The 18,666-nt window shown below is 45.1% G+C and overlaps 1 protein-coding gene across 1 annotated transcript; it reads right to left on the bottom strand.

Annotated features, from left to right (window-relative positions):
* Positions 1–1,754: 1,754 nt before the first annotated feature.
* Positions 1,755–6,568, bottom strand: LOC109881086 (somatostatin receptor type 5-like). Its single transcript, XM_031834716.1, has one exon. It carries the CDS (start codon positions 6,475–6,477, stop codon positions 5,032–5,034), a length of 1,446 nt encoding a protein of 481 aa, XP_031690576.1. The 5' UTR covers positions 6,478–6,568; the 3' UTR covers positions 1,755–5,031.
* Positions 6,569–18,666: the final 12,098 nt, after the last annotated feature.

Below are 18,666 nucleotides of genomic sequence, written 5' to 3'. Positions count from 1 at the left end.
TCTCCCACACCTCATCTGCTAGAACAGTCCCTTCTCCCACACCTCCTCTGCCAGAACAGTCCCTTCTCCCACACCTCCTCTGCCAGAACAGTCCCTTCTCCCACACCTCATCTGCTAGAACAGTCCCTTCTCCCACACCTCCTCTGCCAGAACAGTCCCTTCTCCCACACCTCATCTGCTAGAACAGTCCCTTCTCCCACACCTCATCTGCTAGAACAGTCCCTTCTCCCACACCTCATCTGCTAGAACAGTCCCTTCTCCCACACCTCATCTGCTGAACAGTCCCTTCTCCCACACCTCCTCTGCCAGAACAGTCCCTTCTCCCACACCTCCTCTGCCAGAACAGTCCCTTCTCCCACACCTCCTCTGCCAGAACAGTCCCTTCTCCCACACCTCCTCTGCCAGAACAGTCCCTTCTCCCACACCTCCTCTGCCAGAACAGTCCCTTCTCCCACACCTCATCTGCTAGAACAGTCCCTTCTCCCACACCTCATCTGCTAGAATAGTCCCTTCTCCCACACCTCCTCTGCCAGAACAGTCCCTTCTCCCACACCTCATCTGCTAGAACAATCCCTTCTCCCACACCTCCTCTGCCAGAACAGTCCCTTCTCCCACACCTCATCTGCCAGAACAGTCCCTTCTCCCACACCTCCTCTGCCAGAACAGTCCCTTCTCCCACACCTCATCTGCTAGAACAGTCCCTTCTCCCACACCTCCTCTGCCAGAACAGTCCCTTCTCCCACACCTCATCTGCTAGAACAGTCCCTTCTCCCACACCTCATCTGCTAGAACAGTCCCTTCTCCCACACCTCATCTGCTAGAACAGTCCCTTCTCCCACACCTCATCTGCCAGAACAGTCCCTTCTCCCACACCTCATCTGCTAGAACAGTCCCTTCTCCCACACCTCCTCTGCCAGAACAGTCCCTTCTCCCACACCTCATCTGCTAGAACAGTCCCTTCTCCCACACCTCCTCTGCCAGAACAGTCCCTTCTCCCACACCTCCTCTGCCAGAACAGTCCCTTCTCCCACACCTCCTCTGCCAGAACAGTCCCTTCTCCCACACCTCCTCTGCCAGAACAGTCCCTTCTCCCAACCCTCATCTGCCAGAACAGTCCCTTCTCCCACACCTCCTCTGCCAGAACAGTCCCTTCTCCCACACCTCATCTGCTAGAACAGTCCCTTCTCCCACACCTCCTCTGCCAGAACAGTCCCTTCTCCCACACCTCATCTGCTAGAACAGTCCCTTCTCCCACACCTCATCTGCTAGAACAGTCCCTTCTCCCACACCTCATCTGCTAGAACAGTCCCTTCTCCCACACCTCATCTGCTGAACAGTCCCTTCTCCCACACCTCCTCTGCCAGAACAGTCCCTTCTCCCACACCTCCTCTGCCAGAACAGTCCCTTCTCCCACACCTCCTCTGCCAGAACAGTCCCTTCTCCCACACCTCATCTGCTAGAACAGTCCCTTCTCCCACACCTCATCTGCTAGAACAGTCCCTTCTCCCACACCTCCTCTGCCAGAACAGTCCCTTCTCCCACACCTCATCTGCTAGAACAGTCCCTTCTCCCACACCTCCTCTGCCAGAACAGTCCCTTCTCCCACACCTCATCTGCCAGAACAGTCCCTTCTCCCACACCTCCTCTGCCAGAACAGTCCCTTCTCCCACACCTCATCTGCTAGAACAGTCCCTTCTCCCACACCTCCTCTGCCAGAACAGTCCCTTCTCCCACACCTCATCTGCTAGAACAGTCCCTTCTCCCACACCTCATCTGCTAGAACAGTCCCTTCTCCCACACCTCATCTGCTAGAACAGTCCCTTCTCCCACAAACCATTTACTTGTTATCCCCCAGCTGTCTTTTTGAGCAATGCTAAAACTGTCAGATTGCATTGGCACAATGAGATGCTTGAGACATCATCAAAAAAAGAGGCACAATAACACTGATGGTGTTTTGGCATGGCCCATTGGAACGCAATGGCCACACCACAGAATGATCATCTACACATAGTTAGCTGAGAACATGTCAAAGCATGTGTATTGCCCTTGGATTGAGAGATTTAATCCCAAACCAAATAGCACATCTGGATGAGATAAATACTATGCCTATTCTCTGACTTTCAGGGCTCTGTTGTGTTCTTGCCCTTGCTCTACAGGCACTGTTTACATAGTGTTTCCATAGTAGCCACTGCCAAAAAGAGTGAATAATATCAGTGCTATCAGAGTCACCTGCGGTTCTGTTTGCTTCTTTCTGTGCCCATATCATACTTAGGTGGGCGTCTGTGGGTGGAGAGAGCGGACTATGAATCACACAGATTCATAAAGATACCACCCGTCGACCAATCAGGTGGTCAGCTGCTTGCCTCACCTCCGTCTACAATAAGCACTGCGCTGATTATCACTGAGGAAAGATCACACAAACAGTGGAAAACAAAAATCACATAATATAGAATAATCCCGTACACAACTCAAGTACGAGTAAACAAGTGTATATTTGATATGAAAGTGGCAATTATACAACACTTCACAGTATGCTGCTTGTCACAAGTCTGCCCAGCGGAACTGCAAGCATGGCATTGGTGAAACAATTCACTTTTCATAAGCCTTTATTGATGTTTTCACACCTCTTAATGCAGCTGTGAGAGTGTGTGTGTGTGTGTGTGGGAGTGTGGCAGAGGCGGGGGTGGCAGAGGAAATTGATTTATCATGGATCAGATAGCATTGTTCAAGGGAGTTAAACTGCTTTCTACAATACACTGCTATTTGTATCATTTGTATCATTGAATGCGTGGAGTGTAACAATATACGGAGGCACTTTATGTGTTGGTCAGTGTGGTTTCACCTAATGCCTTCCACTCCACTGGGCAAATTGGTTAATGAGGGCTTGTGTCTGTGTGATAACTCTGGTGTAACGGTCTAATAATGCAGTACCAGTTTCTTTTTCATGGCTTGGTGTGTGCATGATTTACATCCACTATTTTTACATTCTGCACTCTTTTTGTTGTCCAAGTAAATATCTATGATAAAACAAATACAATTATTAAACATGTAGTCATATGAATCACCTATATGTCAGATATTGTAGATACCATCCCTACAATGTCGGGATTTCAGCCATTCATGCTCATATTTTATCAATGCCTCCAATGTGGCTCCCCTGTCATAGCTGCCAGATAGCATTCAAAAGAAGGAAAAAGTCATTCTTAAAAGAAACAATCAGTGTATAGGAACTCTGATGTTCCTTGACCTTTCAAATGGCATACTATATAGACCGAGTTACAGAAACCAGAGGGTCAAGTGTTGAACAACAACTCAACAACAATCAGATATGTGCAACCTTGGTATGCCCTCAAGCAAATTGAACACTGTCACCAGATATTCCACCTTGATATTCAGTAATATGAGACACTGTCACCAGATATTCCACCTTGAAATTCAGTAATACGAGGCACTGTCACCAGATATTCCACCTTGATATTCAGTAACATGAGACACTGTAACCAGATATTCCACCTTGATATTCAGTAACATGAGACACTGTCACCAGATATTCCACCTTGATATTCAGTAACATGAGACACTGTCACCAGATATTCCACCTTGATATTCAGTAACATGAGACACTGTCACCGGATATTTCACCTTGATATTCAGTAACATGAGACACTGTCACCAGATATTCCACCTTGATATTCAGTAACATGAGACACTGTCACCAGATATTCCACCTTGATATTCAGTAACATGAGACACTGTCACCAGATATTCCACCTTGATATACAGTAACATGAGACACTGTCACCGGATATTTCACCTTGATATTCAGTAACATGAGACACTGTTACCAGATATTCCACCTTGATATTCAGTAACATGAGACACTGTCACCAGATATTCCACCTTGATATTCAGTAACATGAGACACTGTCACCAGATATTCCACCTTGATATTCAGTAACATGAGACACTGTCACCCGATATTCCACCTTGATATTCAGTAACATGAGACACTGTCACCAGATATTCCACCTTGATATTCAGTAACATGAGACACTGTCACCAGATATTCCACCTTGATATTCAGTAACATGAGACACTGTCACCAGATATTCCACCTTGATATTCAGTAACATGAGACACTGTCACCAGATATTCCACCTTGATATTCAGTGACATGAGACACTGTCACCAGATATTCCACCTTGATATTCAGTAACATGAGACACTGTCACCCGATATTCCACCTTGATATTCAGTGACATGAGACACTGTCACCAGATATTCCACCTTGATATTCAGTAACATGAGACACTGTCACCGGATGCCAAGTTGCCAACTCTTTCCAGAGCCCTTTTCTTCCCCCATATAGCAGCAGTACAAACACAACCATGGCTCACAACACACAAGCAAAATAAACCCTCAATCTATAACCACCGTTTGATTTTATGCCAATCAGGGCACCTGTTTTCCTCCTCTGATTGTGCATGTAGGGCCATTCTGTTGGCATGGAATAGAAGCTACACAAGGTGCCTTCTTTTTCTTCTGTCCTCTGTTCCTCCAGCTAAGGTGTAGCGAGGTGAATGACTAGGATATAAAAGTGACGCTACATTCATCTATATATAATTGATTGTCACATTGTAAAAATGTAATACAATTACAATCAGATATGTCAGATAAGTTTGGAAAAAGGCACAGACATTATGTACATACAGTGATCATGTGGTAAAACATATAAACACAGATTGAAATTATACAAATGTCTTCAGAAACAACCTAGTATATACACCGTTTTACAGGCAGTATCAAGTCATTGTAACACAAATTCCATTGGCTTGATGCAGAGTTCAAACACTCTCAGCCCGTTGATCAGAAATGTAGCATTAAAATAATGAAAGGTGCTATGGCCTTACAGAGTGCTTTTCTTCTCTATATGTGTATAGCGCTGTACATTTAAATAGACATTACTTGAATACCACAAAATATTAATGCAAGTTCCATCAGGTAACTGACTTCAGAGACAGTTATTTTACATTATAGGTAGCTTATCTCCAGTGAGGAGTTCTTCTCCACTGGCTCCTCTGGCAGTGGTTTGACACTCCCATTGGTGTGTCCATTATGCAGGGATGCTGGAGGCCCCAAGTTTGGGCCTTTCCCACCAATGTCACCAGCTTTGGCTTTCCTTTCTGGGGATACCACATGCTCAGATGCCCCTGGAGCTGGCGCCTTGGGTGTTAACAGGGCCAGGGAACTCTCAGGATGTCCGTTCCCATTCTGGGCGATCCTACAGATCTCCGTCATCTCTGTGATGTCCTCCCTGTCGTCATCATCCTCTTCCTCCTCCTCATCTCGTACGACCTTCCTCAAGCTCTCCCGGGGCTTCAGCACCCTTCCTCTCTCCTCCTGCTGCTGCTGGCGCTCAGTAACGTCGTGGCTCTCCACCTTGCGTGAGGAGCGACACAGGGCCTTGCGGAAGCCCCGCTTAAAGTTTTCTGACAGGAAGCCGTAGACGATGGGGTTGGCGCAGCTGTTGGCGTAGCCCATTACCACAACAAAGTAGTAGAGGCCCGGGTACTCTGATGGCAGAGACACCAGCAGGTTGAGGATGTTGAGGGCGTAGAAGGGCAACCAGCAGAAGACAAACACGGCCACCACGATCACCACCATGCGCGTCACCTTGCGCTCCGATTTCCTGCGCTTGGTGGACGTGGCGTGGACCTTCTTGCCAGAGCTGCGGATCTTGAAGACGATGAGCAGGTAGCAGAGGCAGATGATGAGGAGTGGGCAAAAGAAACCCACTGTGGACGTGTAGATGATAAAAGCCGCCCGCCAAATGTCGGCCGGCCGAGGCCAGGAAATATTGCAGGTGCCGCCCATCTTGTGGACGTTGGCGAAGATTACCACAGGCAGGACCACCAGGAAGGAGATGGCCCATACTGTGCCGTTGACCACCTTGGCCACCTGAGGCCGCCGCCACTTGGAGGAGCGTATGGGATGGACCACTGCCAAGTAGCGGTCAATGCTCATGACGGTCAGGCAGAAGATGGAGGTGAACTGGTTGATGGAGTCCACGGTCATGACCAGGCGGCACATAAAGGAGCCAAAGGGCCAAAACTGGAGGGTGTTCTGGACAGCCAGGAAGGGCAGGCCCAGCATGAAGAGCTCATCAGCGATGGCAAGGTTCAGGATGTAGATGTTAGTCACAGACTCCGTCTTGGAGTAGTGCAGCACAATGTGGATGACCAGGCTGTTCCCGCCAAGGCCGATGACACAGACGATGATGTAGATGAGTGGGATGAGGACCCCTGCTACACTGGGTCCTAATGGCATCTCTGGAATGTTGGTGGAGTTGATACAGTTGAAGAGAGTGTCGTTGAGGAGGGTGTCATTGAGGAGGGTGTCGTTGCATAGTAGCAAAGACAGGGGGAGGTGGGGGTAAGGGCTGGGGACTGTTCTGTTCTCCCACATGTCCTCTGCCATCTCTGAGGGGGCGGTGAGCAGAAGTCCAGGCAGGAGAGATGGAGGAGCAGGGGGATGTCTGTCTGTCTGTCTGTCTCTCTCAACTCCCACCCATCTGTCCTGTGGAGAGACCAGAAAGACTTATTAAACTGAGGAGATATTTCATATCTCATTTTTTATTGAGAAGCATCTGTAGCTCAATGGAGAGAAGGAGAGACACAAATTAAAAGGGATGTGACAGACATCTTTTTTTTAACCTTTATTTAATTAGGCAAGTTAAGAACAAATTCTTATTTTCAATGACGGCCTAGGACCAGTGGGTTAACTGCCTGTTCAGGGGCAGAACGACAGATTTGTATCTTGTCAGCTCGGGGATTTGAACTTGCAACCTTCCGGTTACTAGTCCAACACTCTAACCACTAGGCTACCCTGCCACCACATATGTCTAGTATGCCTCTTATGGGCTCTTTCAGGGCCAAGGCACAATAGTAGCCAGACAATACCTCATTGAGGGTTTTCCAAACAGCTTTAATTGTGTTCTTGCACTTCATTCAGGTGAAAGCCTTGTTTGGTAAATTCCCAGAAGCATGAGGTACATGAGAGAAGAAGACGTCAGTGTCTGGCTGTGTGAAAAGCTGCTGTTAAAACAAGTCTCAAGACAAATGAAGAGCTTGGGAAAACAATGAGAGTGAAGATGAAACAAAACAAAAAAGAGCAGCAGCTGGCGGAGGTCAAATGAAATGATAAGTATGAAATTATAAAAAAGGACACCCAAACGGGATACTAGGTACGCAGCCCATCATGAGTCAGACAGGAAATAATTAAGGCCAGACAAGGAGTGAGGGCATGGAGAGAAATTGACCAGATCGCAACACCTGTGTTTGGCTTCTCTTTGTGGCTATTGACCCCTCAGACAAATTAAACAGAGTGTGTTCCCACAAACAGCCACTGCTGGGGCTAATACATTTTATTGGTAACTAGGTACTCTGGTGCACAACAGACCACTGTGTGTAGCTCTTCTGCCAACACATATGCTGTCATCGGTGTGTATGTACTTGTGTGAATGTAAATATGGAGTGGGTGTATGTGTGCACAGTTAATGTGAGACAGGAGAAATCTCAGGTAAGCTCAAAGGCTTTGGAGGGCCCTTTTTGTATCTAGCTGTGGAGTCGCAATGCCACACTGGGTAAACATCCACTACTGATGACGTCTAGGGGTTCTGGAACAAATTAACACCTAGCTTTCTCTCTCTCTATCTACCTCCTTCCATCATACTGTGTAGATCCCATGAAAACACATATAGGAATGACCCTGAATTCATCTCTTTATGCTAAGAAGCTGTAACAGCATTGTATATCGTTTTAAATCACTTGCAAAAATTTGACTTTTATTATTTTTTTATTATAAAGAAGATTATGTATTGATTTAACATAATGTCCTGGGTCAAGCAGGTCATCCTTTGTCCCTTGGTACTTGGTCCTGTGTCATAGGTGCCATCATCACAAGAGAGGTATTGTCACGTTCTGAACTTTATTTCCTTTGTTTTGTCATTATTTAGTATGGTCAGGGCGTGAGTTGTGGTGGGCAGTCTATGTTTGTTTTTCTATGATTTGGGGATTTCTATGTTTCGGCCTAGTATGGTTCTCAATCAGAGGCAGGTGTCATTAGTTGTCTCTGATTGAGAATCATACTTAGGTAGCCTGGGTTGCACTGTTTGTTTGTGGGTGATTGTCTATGTTGATTGCTTGTTTCAGCACAGTTCGCATTAGCTTCACGGTTGTTATTTAGTTTATTGTTTTTGTATAGGGTTTCAGTGTTCAGTGTTTTCTTTATTAAAATTAATGATGAACACCTACCACGCCGCATTTTGGTCCTCCGATCCTTCTCGCCTCTCCTCTTCAGATGAAGAGGAGGACGACCGTGACAGGCATTTGGTCAGCAATGGATGTACTGAACTACAAAATGGACACATACACATGAATTCTAGGGACTTCCCACTGGGCAAAAACTGGTTGAATCAAGGTTGATTCCATGTCATAAAAAATAAATACATGTGATGATGTTGAATCAATGTGGAAACCTGATTGGATTTGCAAAAAGTCATCAACGTAAGGGAATTTAGTATTTTTTTTCACCAAACTTTTAACGTAAATCCAACGTCATGGTGCAACTTTTTGTTGATTTCACGTTGACTTCACATTTGTTGACAATTCAACTAAATATACATAAAAATAGTAGTTCTGTACCAAGTGGGTTAGAACATATTTATCACCACAGTTAAATGTAATCCAAGTTAGCATATTATCATGCTTTTCAAATCAATTCGTTTCTGTCCCATGAAATATGCATAATAATATTTTCTCTGTTTTCGGAAATGTCATTTAATGATTTTCTTTCAGGAAAATCTAAACCCTACTTATAATAGCACAGACGTGAGCTAAGCTCATTGATAGGGTTCATCAAACACTCCGACTGTTTCCTCAGTTCACTAAAAGGTTATCATCACTTCAAAATCTGGAAGCTGAGGTGAAGCAGATTCAAAGCAGGCTTTCCACCTCACTGATGCTCAGGTTCTGATCTGAGGGAGATACATGAAGAAAGACCAACTGTGAAAATGTACTGGCAAAGGAACGTGAGAGATAAACAGATGTTTTAGGGGTTGAAATTAAATATTATACAGTATATACACTGAGTGTACAAAACATTAGGACAGACTGATCAGGTGAATCCAGGTGAAATATGTGATCCCTTATTGATGCCACTTGTTAAATCCACTTCAACGCTGCTGGGTTTTTCAAGCTCAACACTTTCCCGTGTGTATCAAGAATGGTCCACAACATAAAGGACATCCATCCACTTTTGACACCTTGTAGAGTCCATGCCCCGGCGAATTGAGGCTGTTTGGAGGGCAAAAGGATGCAACTCAATATTAGGATGGTGTTCTTAATGTTTTGTACACTCAGTGCATATTTCTTAAATGTTTCATTTTGACTAAGAGCATTTTTCTACATTGCACAATTTCTATATTCTAAATGGTTTGATTATTTTCATGCGAGGTGCATACATTTATCATCCTCCAACATTGGTGCTGGTTTCCCCGCGCTGCGGAGACACCAGGGAGAAGGAGCGCGTTGGGATTGCTGCCATAAATCAAACAGAACCAAATCAAGGGCACACATGACGGGCTAACAAGATCACGCTCTGAAGTCTTCAGCTCCACATGGAGAAGAGAGGGAAGCCATTGCATTTATCTTTATCCTTGGGTTATGAACATAACATTGTCACTAATGCCTTGATTTCCTTCAGTTATTAACATATTGTTAGTGGAATGGTCTTTGCACGATGGGACAGTTTTTCTCTGAAGACTCTCTCACATCTCCAGCATTTCTCTTCTCTGCACAGAGAAGAGCAGCTCAGGACCTGTGGGCCAGCCTTAAAAAAGAAAAGACTAGTAAATTTACAAATTGGGGTTCTGAGCTGGTCAGGGTACCATGGGGAAGGCAGGAACATAGTATGAATGCAGACCACACACGTCTTTCAATCAATGTCATTCTCTTTTACTCTTTCACTCGGGAGCCATTTGTCCAGCAAACAAATATTTCTGGTCAGTCTGGTCAGTCAGTGTGGCAGTGCGGAGCTGCCATGGGAAAAGAGACATTAAAACTAAGTGACTACTTCAGAGCCGGATCCACATAATCAGCCCTCTTAGCCAGATCAATTGTGTTCCATAGCGGGGAAGAACAGAAGACACATGCCTCTTAAAGATGATCACTAATGCATATGATCATACACGGTTTAATCGGTACACCCATCTAGTACTGGGTCTAACCCCCTTGCCTCCAGAACAGCCTGAATTATTTGGGGCATGGAATCATTGCTCAATTGATATCGAGGGACCTAACGTGTGCCAGGAAAACATTCCCCATACCACACCAGCGCCGCCAGCATGTACCGTTGACAACAGGCAGGATGAGGCCATGGACTCATGCTGCTTACACCAAATCCTGGGTTTTGTCAGAACAGGCAATGTTTTTCCACTCCTCAATGGTCCAGTGTTTGTGATGGCGTGCTCACTGGAGTCGCTTCGTTTTTAACTGATAGGTGTGGAACCGGGTGTGTTTGTCTGCTGTAATAGCCCATCCGTGACAAGGATTGACAAAATGTGCATTTCGAGATACACAGCACTGTTGTACTGCACCGTTATTTGCCTGTTTGTGGCCCGTCTGTTAGCTTGCCATTCTCCTTTGATCTCTCATCAATGTGCTGTTTTTGCCCACAGGACTGCTGCTGACTGGATGATTTTTGTGTGTCGCACCATTCTCTGTAAACCCTAGACACTCTCGCGCGTGAAAATCCCAGGAGGGCGGCTGCTTCTGAGATACTGATTCTGGCGCACCTGGCACCAACGATCATACTTTAATTAAACATTTTATTTCACCTTTATTTAACCAGGTAGGCCAGTTGAGAACAAGTTCTCATTTACAGCTGCGACCTGGCCAAGATAAAGCAAAGTAGTGCGACACAAACAATAACACGAAGTTACACATGGAATAAACAAACATACAGTCACAATACACAATAGAAAAGTATATATGCAGTGTGTGCAAATGAGGTAAGATGAGGGAGGTAAGGCAATAAATAGGCCATAGTGGCGAAATAATTACAATTTAGCAATTAAACACTGGAGTGATAGATGTTCAGAAGATGAATGGGCAAGTAGAAATACTGGGGTGCAAAGGAGCAAAAAAAAGAAATAACAGTATGGGGATGAGGTAGTTGGATGGGCTATTTACAGATGGGCTATGTACAGGTGCAGTGATCTGTGAGCTGCTCTGACAGCTGGTGCTTAAAGTTAGAGAGGGAGATATGAGTCTCCAGCTTTAGTGATTTTTGCAATTCGTTCCAACTGGAACTGGAAGGAAAGGCGGCCAAAGTAGGAATTGGCTTTGGGGGTGACCAGTGAAATATACCTGCTGGAGCGCATGCTATGGGTGGGTGCTGCTATGGTGACCAGTGAGCTGAGATAAGGCAGGGCTTTACCTAGCAAAGACTTATAGATGACCTGGGGCAAGTGGGTTTGGTGACGAATATGAAGCCAGGGCCAGCCAACGAGAGCATACAGGTTGCAGTGGTGGGTAGTATATGGGGATTTGGTGACAAAACGGATGGCACTGTGATAGACTGCATCCAATTTGCTGAGTAAAGTGTCGGAGGCTATTTTGTAAATGACATCGCCAAAGTCAAGGATTGGTAGGATAGTCAGTTACGAGGGTATGTTTGGCAGCATGAGTGAAGGATGCTTTGTTGCGAAATAAGAAGCTGTTTCTAGATTTAGTTTTGGAATGGAGATGCTTAATGTAAGTCTGGAAGGAGAGTTTACAGTCTAACCATGTACAGTATGTATTTGACACCTATGTATTTGTAGTTGTCCACATATTCTAAGTCAGAACCGTCCAGAGTAGTGATGCTGGACAGGCAGGCAGGAGCGGGCAGCGATCGGTTAAAGAGCATGCATTTAGTTTTACTTGCATTTAAGAGCAGTTGGAGGCCACGGAAGGAGAGTTGTATGGCATTGAAGCTCATCTGGAGGTTAGTTCACACAGTGTCCAAAGAAGGGTCTGAAGTATACAGAATGTTGTCGCCTGCGTAGAGGTGAATCAGAGAATCACCAGCAGCAAGAGCGACATCATTGATGTATACAGAGAAAAGAGTCGGCCCAATAATTGAACCCTGTGGCACCCCCATAGAGACTGCCAGAGGTCCGGACAACAGGCCCTCCGATTTGACACACTGAACTTGGTCTGAGAAGTAGTTGGTGAACCAGGCGAGGGAGTCATTTGAGAAACCAAGGCTGCTGAGTCTGCCGATAAGAATGTGGTGATTGACAGAGTCGACAGCCTTGGCCAGGTCGATGAATACAGCTGCACAGTATTGTCTCTTATCGATGGCGGTTATGATATTGTTTAGGATCTTGAGCGTTGCTGAGGTGCACCAATGACCAGCTCGGAAACCAGATTTCATAGCAGAGAAGGTACGGTGGGATTCGAAATGGTCGGTGATCTGTTTGTTAATTTGGCTTTCGAAGACCATAGAAAGGCATGGTAGGATAGATATAGGTCTGTCACAGTTTGGGTCTAGAGTGTCTCCCCCTTTGAAGAGGGGCATGACCGCGGTAGCTTTCTAATCTTTGGGGATCTCAGACAATACGAAATAGAGGTTGAACAGGCTAGTAATAGGGGTTGCAACAATTGCAGCGGATACTTTTAGAAAGAGAGGGTCCAGATTGTCTAGCCCGGCTGATTTGTAAGGGTCCAGGGTTTGCAGCTTTTTCAGAACATCAGCTATCTGGATTTGGGTGAAGGAAAAATGGGGAGGCTTGGGCAAGTTGCTGTGGGGGGCAGGACTGTTGACCGGGTTTGGGGTAGCCAGGTGGAAAGCATAGCCAGCCGTAGAAAAATGCTTATTGATATTCTTAATTATCGTGGATTTATCGGTGGTGACAGTGTTTCCTATCCTGAGTGGGAGGAGGTGCTCTTATTCTCCATGTGTATATTGGTTCCTAACTTCCCTGAAAAGTTGCATATCACGGGGGCTATTTGATGCTAATGCAGTATGCCACAGGATGTTTTAGTGCTGGTCAAGGGCAGTCAGATCTGGAGAGATCCAAGGGCTAAATCTGTTCCTGGTTCTACATTTTTTTGAATGGGGCATGCTTATTTAAGATGGTGAGGAAAGCACTTTTAAAGAATAACAAGGCATCCTCTACTGACAGAATGAGGTCAATATCCTTCCAGGATACATGGACCAGGTCGATTAGAAAGGCCTGCTCGGGGCCTCCCGGGTGGCGTAGTGGTATAGGGCACTGCATCGCAGCGCTAGCTGTGCCACCAGAGACTCTGGGTTTGCGCCCAGGCTCTGTCGCAGCCGGCCACGACCGGGTTAGGGAGGGTTTGGCCAGTAGGGATATCCTTGCCTCATCACGCACCAGCGACTCCTGTGGCAAGCCGGGCGCAGTGCGCGCTAGCCAAGGTGGCCAGGTGCACGGTGTTTCCTCTGACACATTGGTGTGGCTGGCTTCCGGGTTGGAGGCGCGCTGTGTTAAGAAGCAGTGCTACTTGGTTGGGTTGTGTTTGGGAGGACGCATGGCTTTCGACCTTCATCTCTCCCAAGCCCGTACGGGAGTTGTAGCAATGAGACAAGATAGTAATTACTAACAATTGGATACCACGAAATTGGGGAGAAAAGGGGGTCAAATTTAAAAATATATATTTAAAAAAGAAAGGCCTGCTCGCTGAGGTGTTTTAGGTAGCGTTTGACAGTGATGAGGGGTGGTCGTTTGACCGCAGACCCATTACGGACGCAGGCAATGAGGCAGTGATCGCAGAGATCCTGGTTGAAGACAGCAGAGGTGTATTTGGAGGGCAGGTTGGTTAGGATGATATCTGTGAGGGTGCCCGTGTTTACGGATTTAGAGTTGTACCTGGTAGGTTCATTGATAATTTGTGTGAGATTGAGGGCATCTAGGATGGCCGGGGTGTTAATTAAGCATGTCCCAGTTTAGGTCACCTAACAGTACCATATGTGACGATAGGTGGGGGGCAATCAATTGGTGTCCAGGGCACAGCTGGGGACAGAAGGTGGTCTATAGCAAATGGCAACTGTGAGAGACTTGTTTCTGGAAAGGTGGATTTTTAAAAGTAGAAGCTCAAATTGTTTGGGCACAGACCTGGATAGTATGACAGAACTCTGCAGGCTATCTCTGCAGTAGATTGCAACTCCGCCCCCTTTGGCAGTTCTATCTTGTCGGAAAATGTTATAGTTAAGAATGGAAATATCAGGGTTTTTGGTGGCCTTCCTAAGCCAGGATTCAGACATGGCTAGGATATCCGGGTTGGCAGAGTGTGCTAAAGCAGTGAATAATACAAACTTAGGGAGGAGGCTTCTAATGTTAACATGCATGAAACCAAGGCTTTTACGGTAACAGAAGTCAACAAATGAGAGCACCTGGGTAATGGGAGTGGAGCTAGGAACTGCAGGGAGTGGATTAACCTCTACATTACCAGAGGAACAGAGGAGGAGTAGGATAAGGGTACGGCTAAAGGCTATAAAAACTGGTAGTCTAGTGCATTCGGAACAGAGCAGGTTTCTGGGCACAGAAAAATAGACTCAAGGGATAATGTACAGACAAGGGTATGGTAGGATGTGAATACAGTGGAGGTAAACCTAGGCATTGAGTGACGATGAGAGAGGTATTGTCTCTAGAGACACCATTTAAACCAGGTGAGGTCACCTCGTGTGTGGGAGGTGGAACAAAAGGGTTAGCAAGGCATATTGAGCAGGGCTGGAGGCTCTACAGTGAAATAATAACCAAAACAGCAATGGACAAGGCATATTGACAATAGGGAGAGGCATGCGCAGCCGAGTGATCATGGAGCTAGGCGGGCTGGAGACACGGCGATTCAGACAGCTAGCCGGGGCTAGCAGGCTAGCAGAAGGGCCTTAAGGGGACGTCGCGACGGAAGAGTCAGTTGTAGCCCCCTCGGGCGGTTACGTCGGCAGACCAGTCATGATGGATCGGCAGGGCTCCGTGTGGTTAAAGGGTCAATTGGCAAAATAGGTATTGTAGCCCAAGAAAATTGGCTGATGGGCCTCTTCAGCTAACAGTCCGATATGCTCTAGACAGCTAGCGGGCCGCCGATAGCAGGCTAGCAGATGGGTGTCTCCCCCTTTGAAGAGGGGGATGACTGCGGCAGCTTTCCAATCCTTGGGGATCTCAGACGATATGAAAGAGAGGTTGAACAGGCTGGTAATAGGGGTTGCGACAATGGCGGCGGATAGTTTCAGAAATAGAGGGTCCAGATTGTCAAGCCCAGCTGATTTGTACGGGTCCAGGTTTTGCAGCTCTTTCAGAACATCTGCTATCTGGATTTGTGTAAAGGAGAACCTGGAGAGGCTTGGGCGAGTAGCTGCGGGGGGGGGGGGGGGGGGGGGGCGGAGCGGTTGGCCGAAGTTGGAGTAGCCAGGAGGAAGGCATGGCCAGCCGTTGAGAAATGCTTGTTGAAGTTTTCGATAATCATGGATTTATCGGTGGTGACCGTGTTACCTAGCCTCAGTGCAGTGGGCAGCTGGGAGGAGGTGCTCTTGTTCTCCATGGACTTTACAGTGTCCCAAAACTTTTTGGAGTTAGAGCTACAGGATGCAAATTTCTGCCTGAAGAAGCTAGCCTTTGCTTTCCTGACTGACTGTGTGTATTGGTTCCTGACTTCCCTGAACATTTGCATACAGATGCATACACGACAGGACAAAGACAAAGACGCCTGACTGTTACGACATCTTGGAATGATACCACGCTCAAAGTTGCTTAGATCACTAGTTTTTCCCATTCTAACGTTCAATCGAACAGTAACTGAATTCCTCGATGCCTGTCTGCATGGTTTATATAGCAAGCCATGGCCACGTGACTCACTGTCTGTAGGAGCGAACCATTTTAGTGAATGGGGTGGTGTACCTAATAAACTGGCAACAGAGTGTATTTAAAAAAAATGTTTCCATAGGCGCTTTCATTTCACTGTCATGGGGATATGTTGCTATGGCAAGGTTATTGAGGGACAGGGAGTGCTCTCGTTTTCTTGGGCATGATATAAATGGGACGACAATAACAACAAAAAACAACAGCAATCCAATGTTTTTTGACAACTGCCACCCAGTCCTGCTCTTGGCTTCGTCATGCTCTTTGAAACAGGTGTCACAGCCTTTGATGCCAGTCTATTTTGATGCTCTTCGATTGGTCGAGGGACTTGACTCAATAATGAGCACTTTCTGTCATTTCTCCTCTTTGCCCATCTGAGATAATGGATACAACATGAAGTTCATAGAGATAATGATCTCTTAATTAATAATTTATAAACAGTTTAAAAATAGTTTACTTACCATTTATTAATCATTGTTCCTACATTTGTAAATGTCAACAAGCAATCTCTAAAGAGTCATGCATATTCACAATTTGTAAATTATTAATAATGTTCTACTATTGTACTTGTAAAACAGTTATAAAGAAAGTATTATCAACTCATAAGATGATTTATAAGGCATTTGTTAATGGCTGACTAATGGTTTGATATTTATAAATGTGTTTATATATAGTGCCTTCAGAAAGTATTCATACCCCTTGACCTTTTCCACATTTTGTTGTGTTACAGCCTGAATTAAAAATGGATTCAATTCAGATTTCTTTTCACTGCCCTACACACAATTACCCCATAATGTTAAAGTGGAATTATGTTTTAGACATTTTTACAAATGAATTACAAATGAAAAGCTGAAATGTCTTCAGTCAAAATATATTCAACCCCTTTGTTATGGCAAGCCTAAATACGTTCAGGAGTAAACATGCGCTTAACAAGTCACATAATAAATTGCATGGACTCACTCTGTGTACAATAATAGTGTTTACCATGATTTTTGAATGACTACCGCATCTCTCTACCCCACACATATAATCATCTCTAAGGTCCAGTAGCAGTGGGTGGGTAAAATCACCAAGCCAGAAAAAAGGCATATTACAACCTATGTGTTGTGATAATTGCGTTGTTTGCTCTATAACCTTTTAGTTCATACAGTATGCCTTGCGGCCATGATATATAGGCCTAAGACCTAGACAATAAGAGGACACAGTGGCAGAATAAATTCAACCCAACTTTTGTTTCATCACAAAACCAGAGAGCAACCTCTGTCCGGTGAAGTCCACAAAGCATAATGTATGCAGTTACAACTAAAAGATACCAATAATGAATTAATCCAATCAATGTAACCTAAATATGATGTGGCTGTCCATGGTTCTGATTTATGTGTGTGTGTTGATTCACCCTACTTGTAGAGAAATGCCAATGCTATCCTCCTCTCTTTCATGTTGACGAAACGTCTATGTCCTAGGCTACCTGGCTAACATGCTTGCTCGCTAGCCTAACTTCCTTTCATGGACCATGTTAGCTAGTTACAGTTTTTTCCAACTGCTTACACACAAAATCTTTTCATGTCACACAATTTTTGAAACTTCTCACTCAAAGTGCAAAACTACACACCAAATATCCAAAACCATAAGCTATTTCTCAGCCTTTGACTCAGTTATCAATTGCATAAAACACTTTTTCAAAACACTACACACAAGTCTCTACCTAAAACACAAAAATCTAACAGGAAGTGACTTGCTTTCCTTTTCCAAACACAACCAATCAAAATGCTACAATTATTCACCAGGTCACACACTCACATGTGCAAACACTAATAGCTTAAATGATCACTTACCAATCCCTGCTTTACTGTAGTATAGGCCTATAAATAGGTCAAAGGTCAGATGACCTGTTTTGAACAATGGATGCCAACAATGGACAGAGAGCAAGATGAGTAGGAGGGAGAGGAAGAGGAAGAAGAGGACGGGGGCAAAGAAGAGAAGGAAGGAGAGCCATCTATGATGAGATTAGGGCAACACTTGTTGATCATGTGATCAACCACAGTTTGACCATGAGAGAGGCTGGACTGAGAGTCCAGCCCAACTTGAATCGATTTACAGTGGTGTCTATAATTCGAACCTTCAGAAATGTGAACAGGTATGCAACTATCTAATGACTATTTTAGCATTACAGTAATGTATTGTAAAATACGTATGACTGCATAGTATTGCATAAACATTTGTAACTCTAAGCCATCCATTTACTGCACTGCATTGAATGAATGAGGTAGGTTATCATGCTGGTCTACATTTTTTTTTTTACATTGTTTACAGCTCCTATGCTGAACACTTACTGTGTTTGAATTCTTTACAGAGTGGAAAGGCAAAGACATCATGGAGGACGAGGACACTTGTTTACAGATGTACAAGAGACTGCAATTATAAATATGGTTTTGGCCAACAATGCAATCAGGATTCGAGAGATAAGAGAGCATATCTTGAATAATGACACCATATTTAACAACATCAATGCTGTAAGCCTGTCGACCATACAACGCATCCTCCAACGGCACCGAGTGACGAAACAACTTTACAAGTTGCCATTTGAGAGAAACTCTGACAGAGTCAAGAATATGCGACATGACTTTGTAGAGGTATGTATGCAACACTACTTCCAGTACTTCAGACATACTATATTTACTCATCTGTATATCATTTTGTCTGTTGCAGAGAGTATTGGAGCTGGATGCCCATGTAATTCG

This window comes from Oncorhynchus kisutch, linkage group LG10 (assembly GCF_002021735.2).
Source record: "Oncorhynchus kisutch isolate 150728-3 linkage group LG10, Okis_V2, whole genome shotgun sequence".
Classification (NCBI taxonomy): domain Eukaryota; kingdom Metazoa; phylum Chordata; class Actinopteri; order Salmoniformes; family Salmonidae; genus Oncorhynchus; species Oncorhynchus kisutch.
The sequence above is the reverse complement of the archived record's forward strand: the minus strand, read 5'-3'. Positions and strand labels throughout refer to the sequence as shown.

Coding starts and splice junctions, on each gene's coding strand:
- LOC109881086 (XM_031834716.1), bottom strand. CDS start 6,477: ATGGCAGAGGACATGTGGGAGAACAGAACAGTCCCCAGCCCTTACCCC.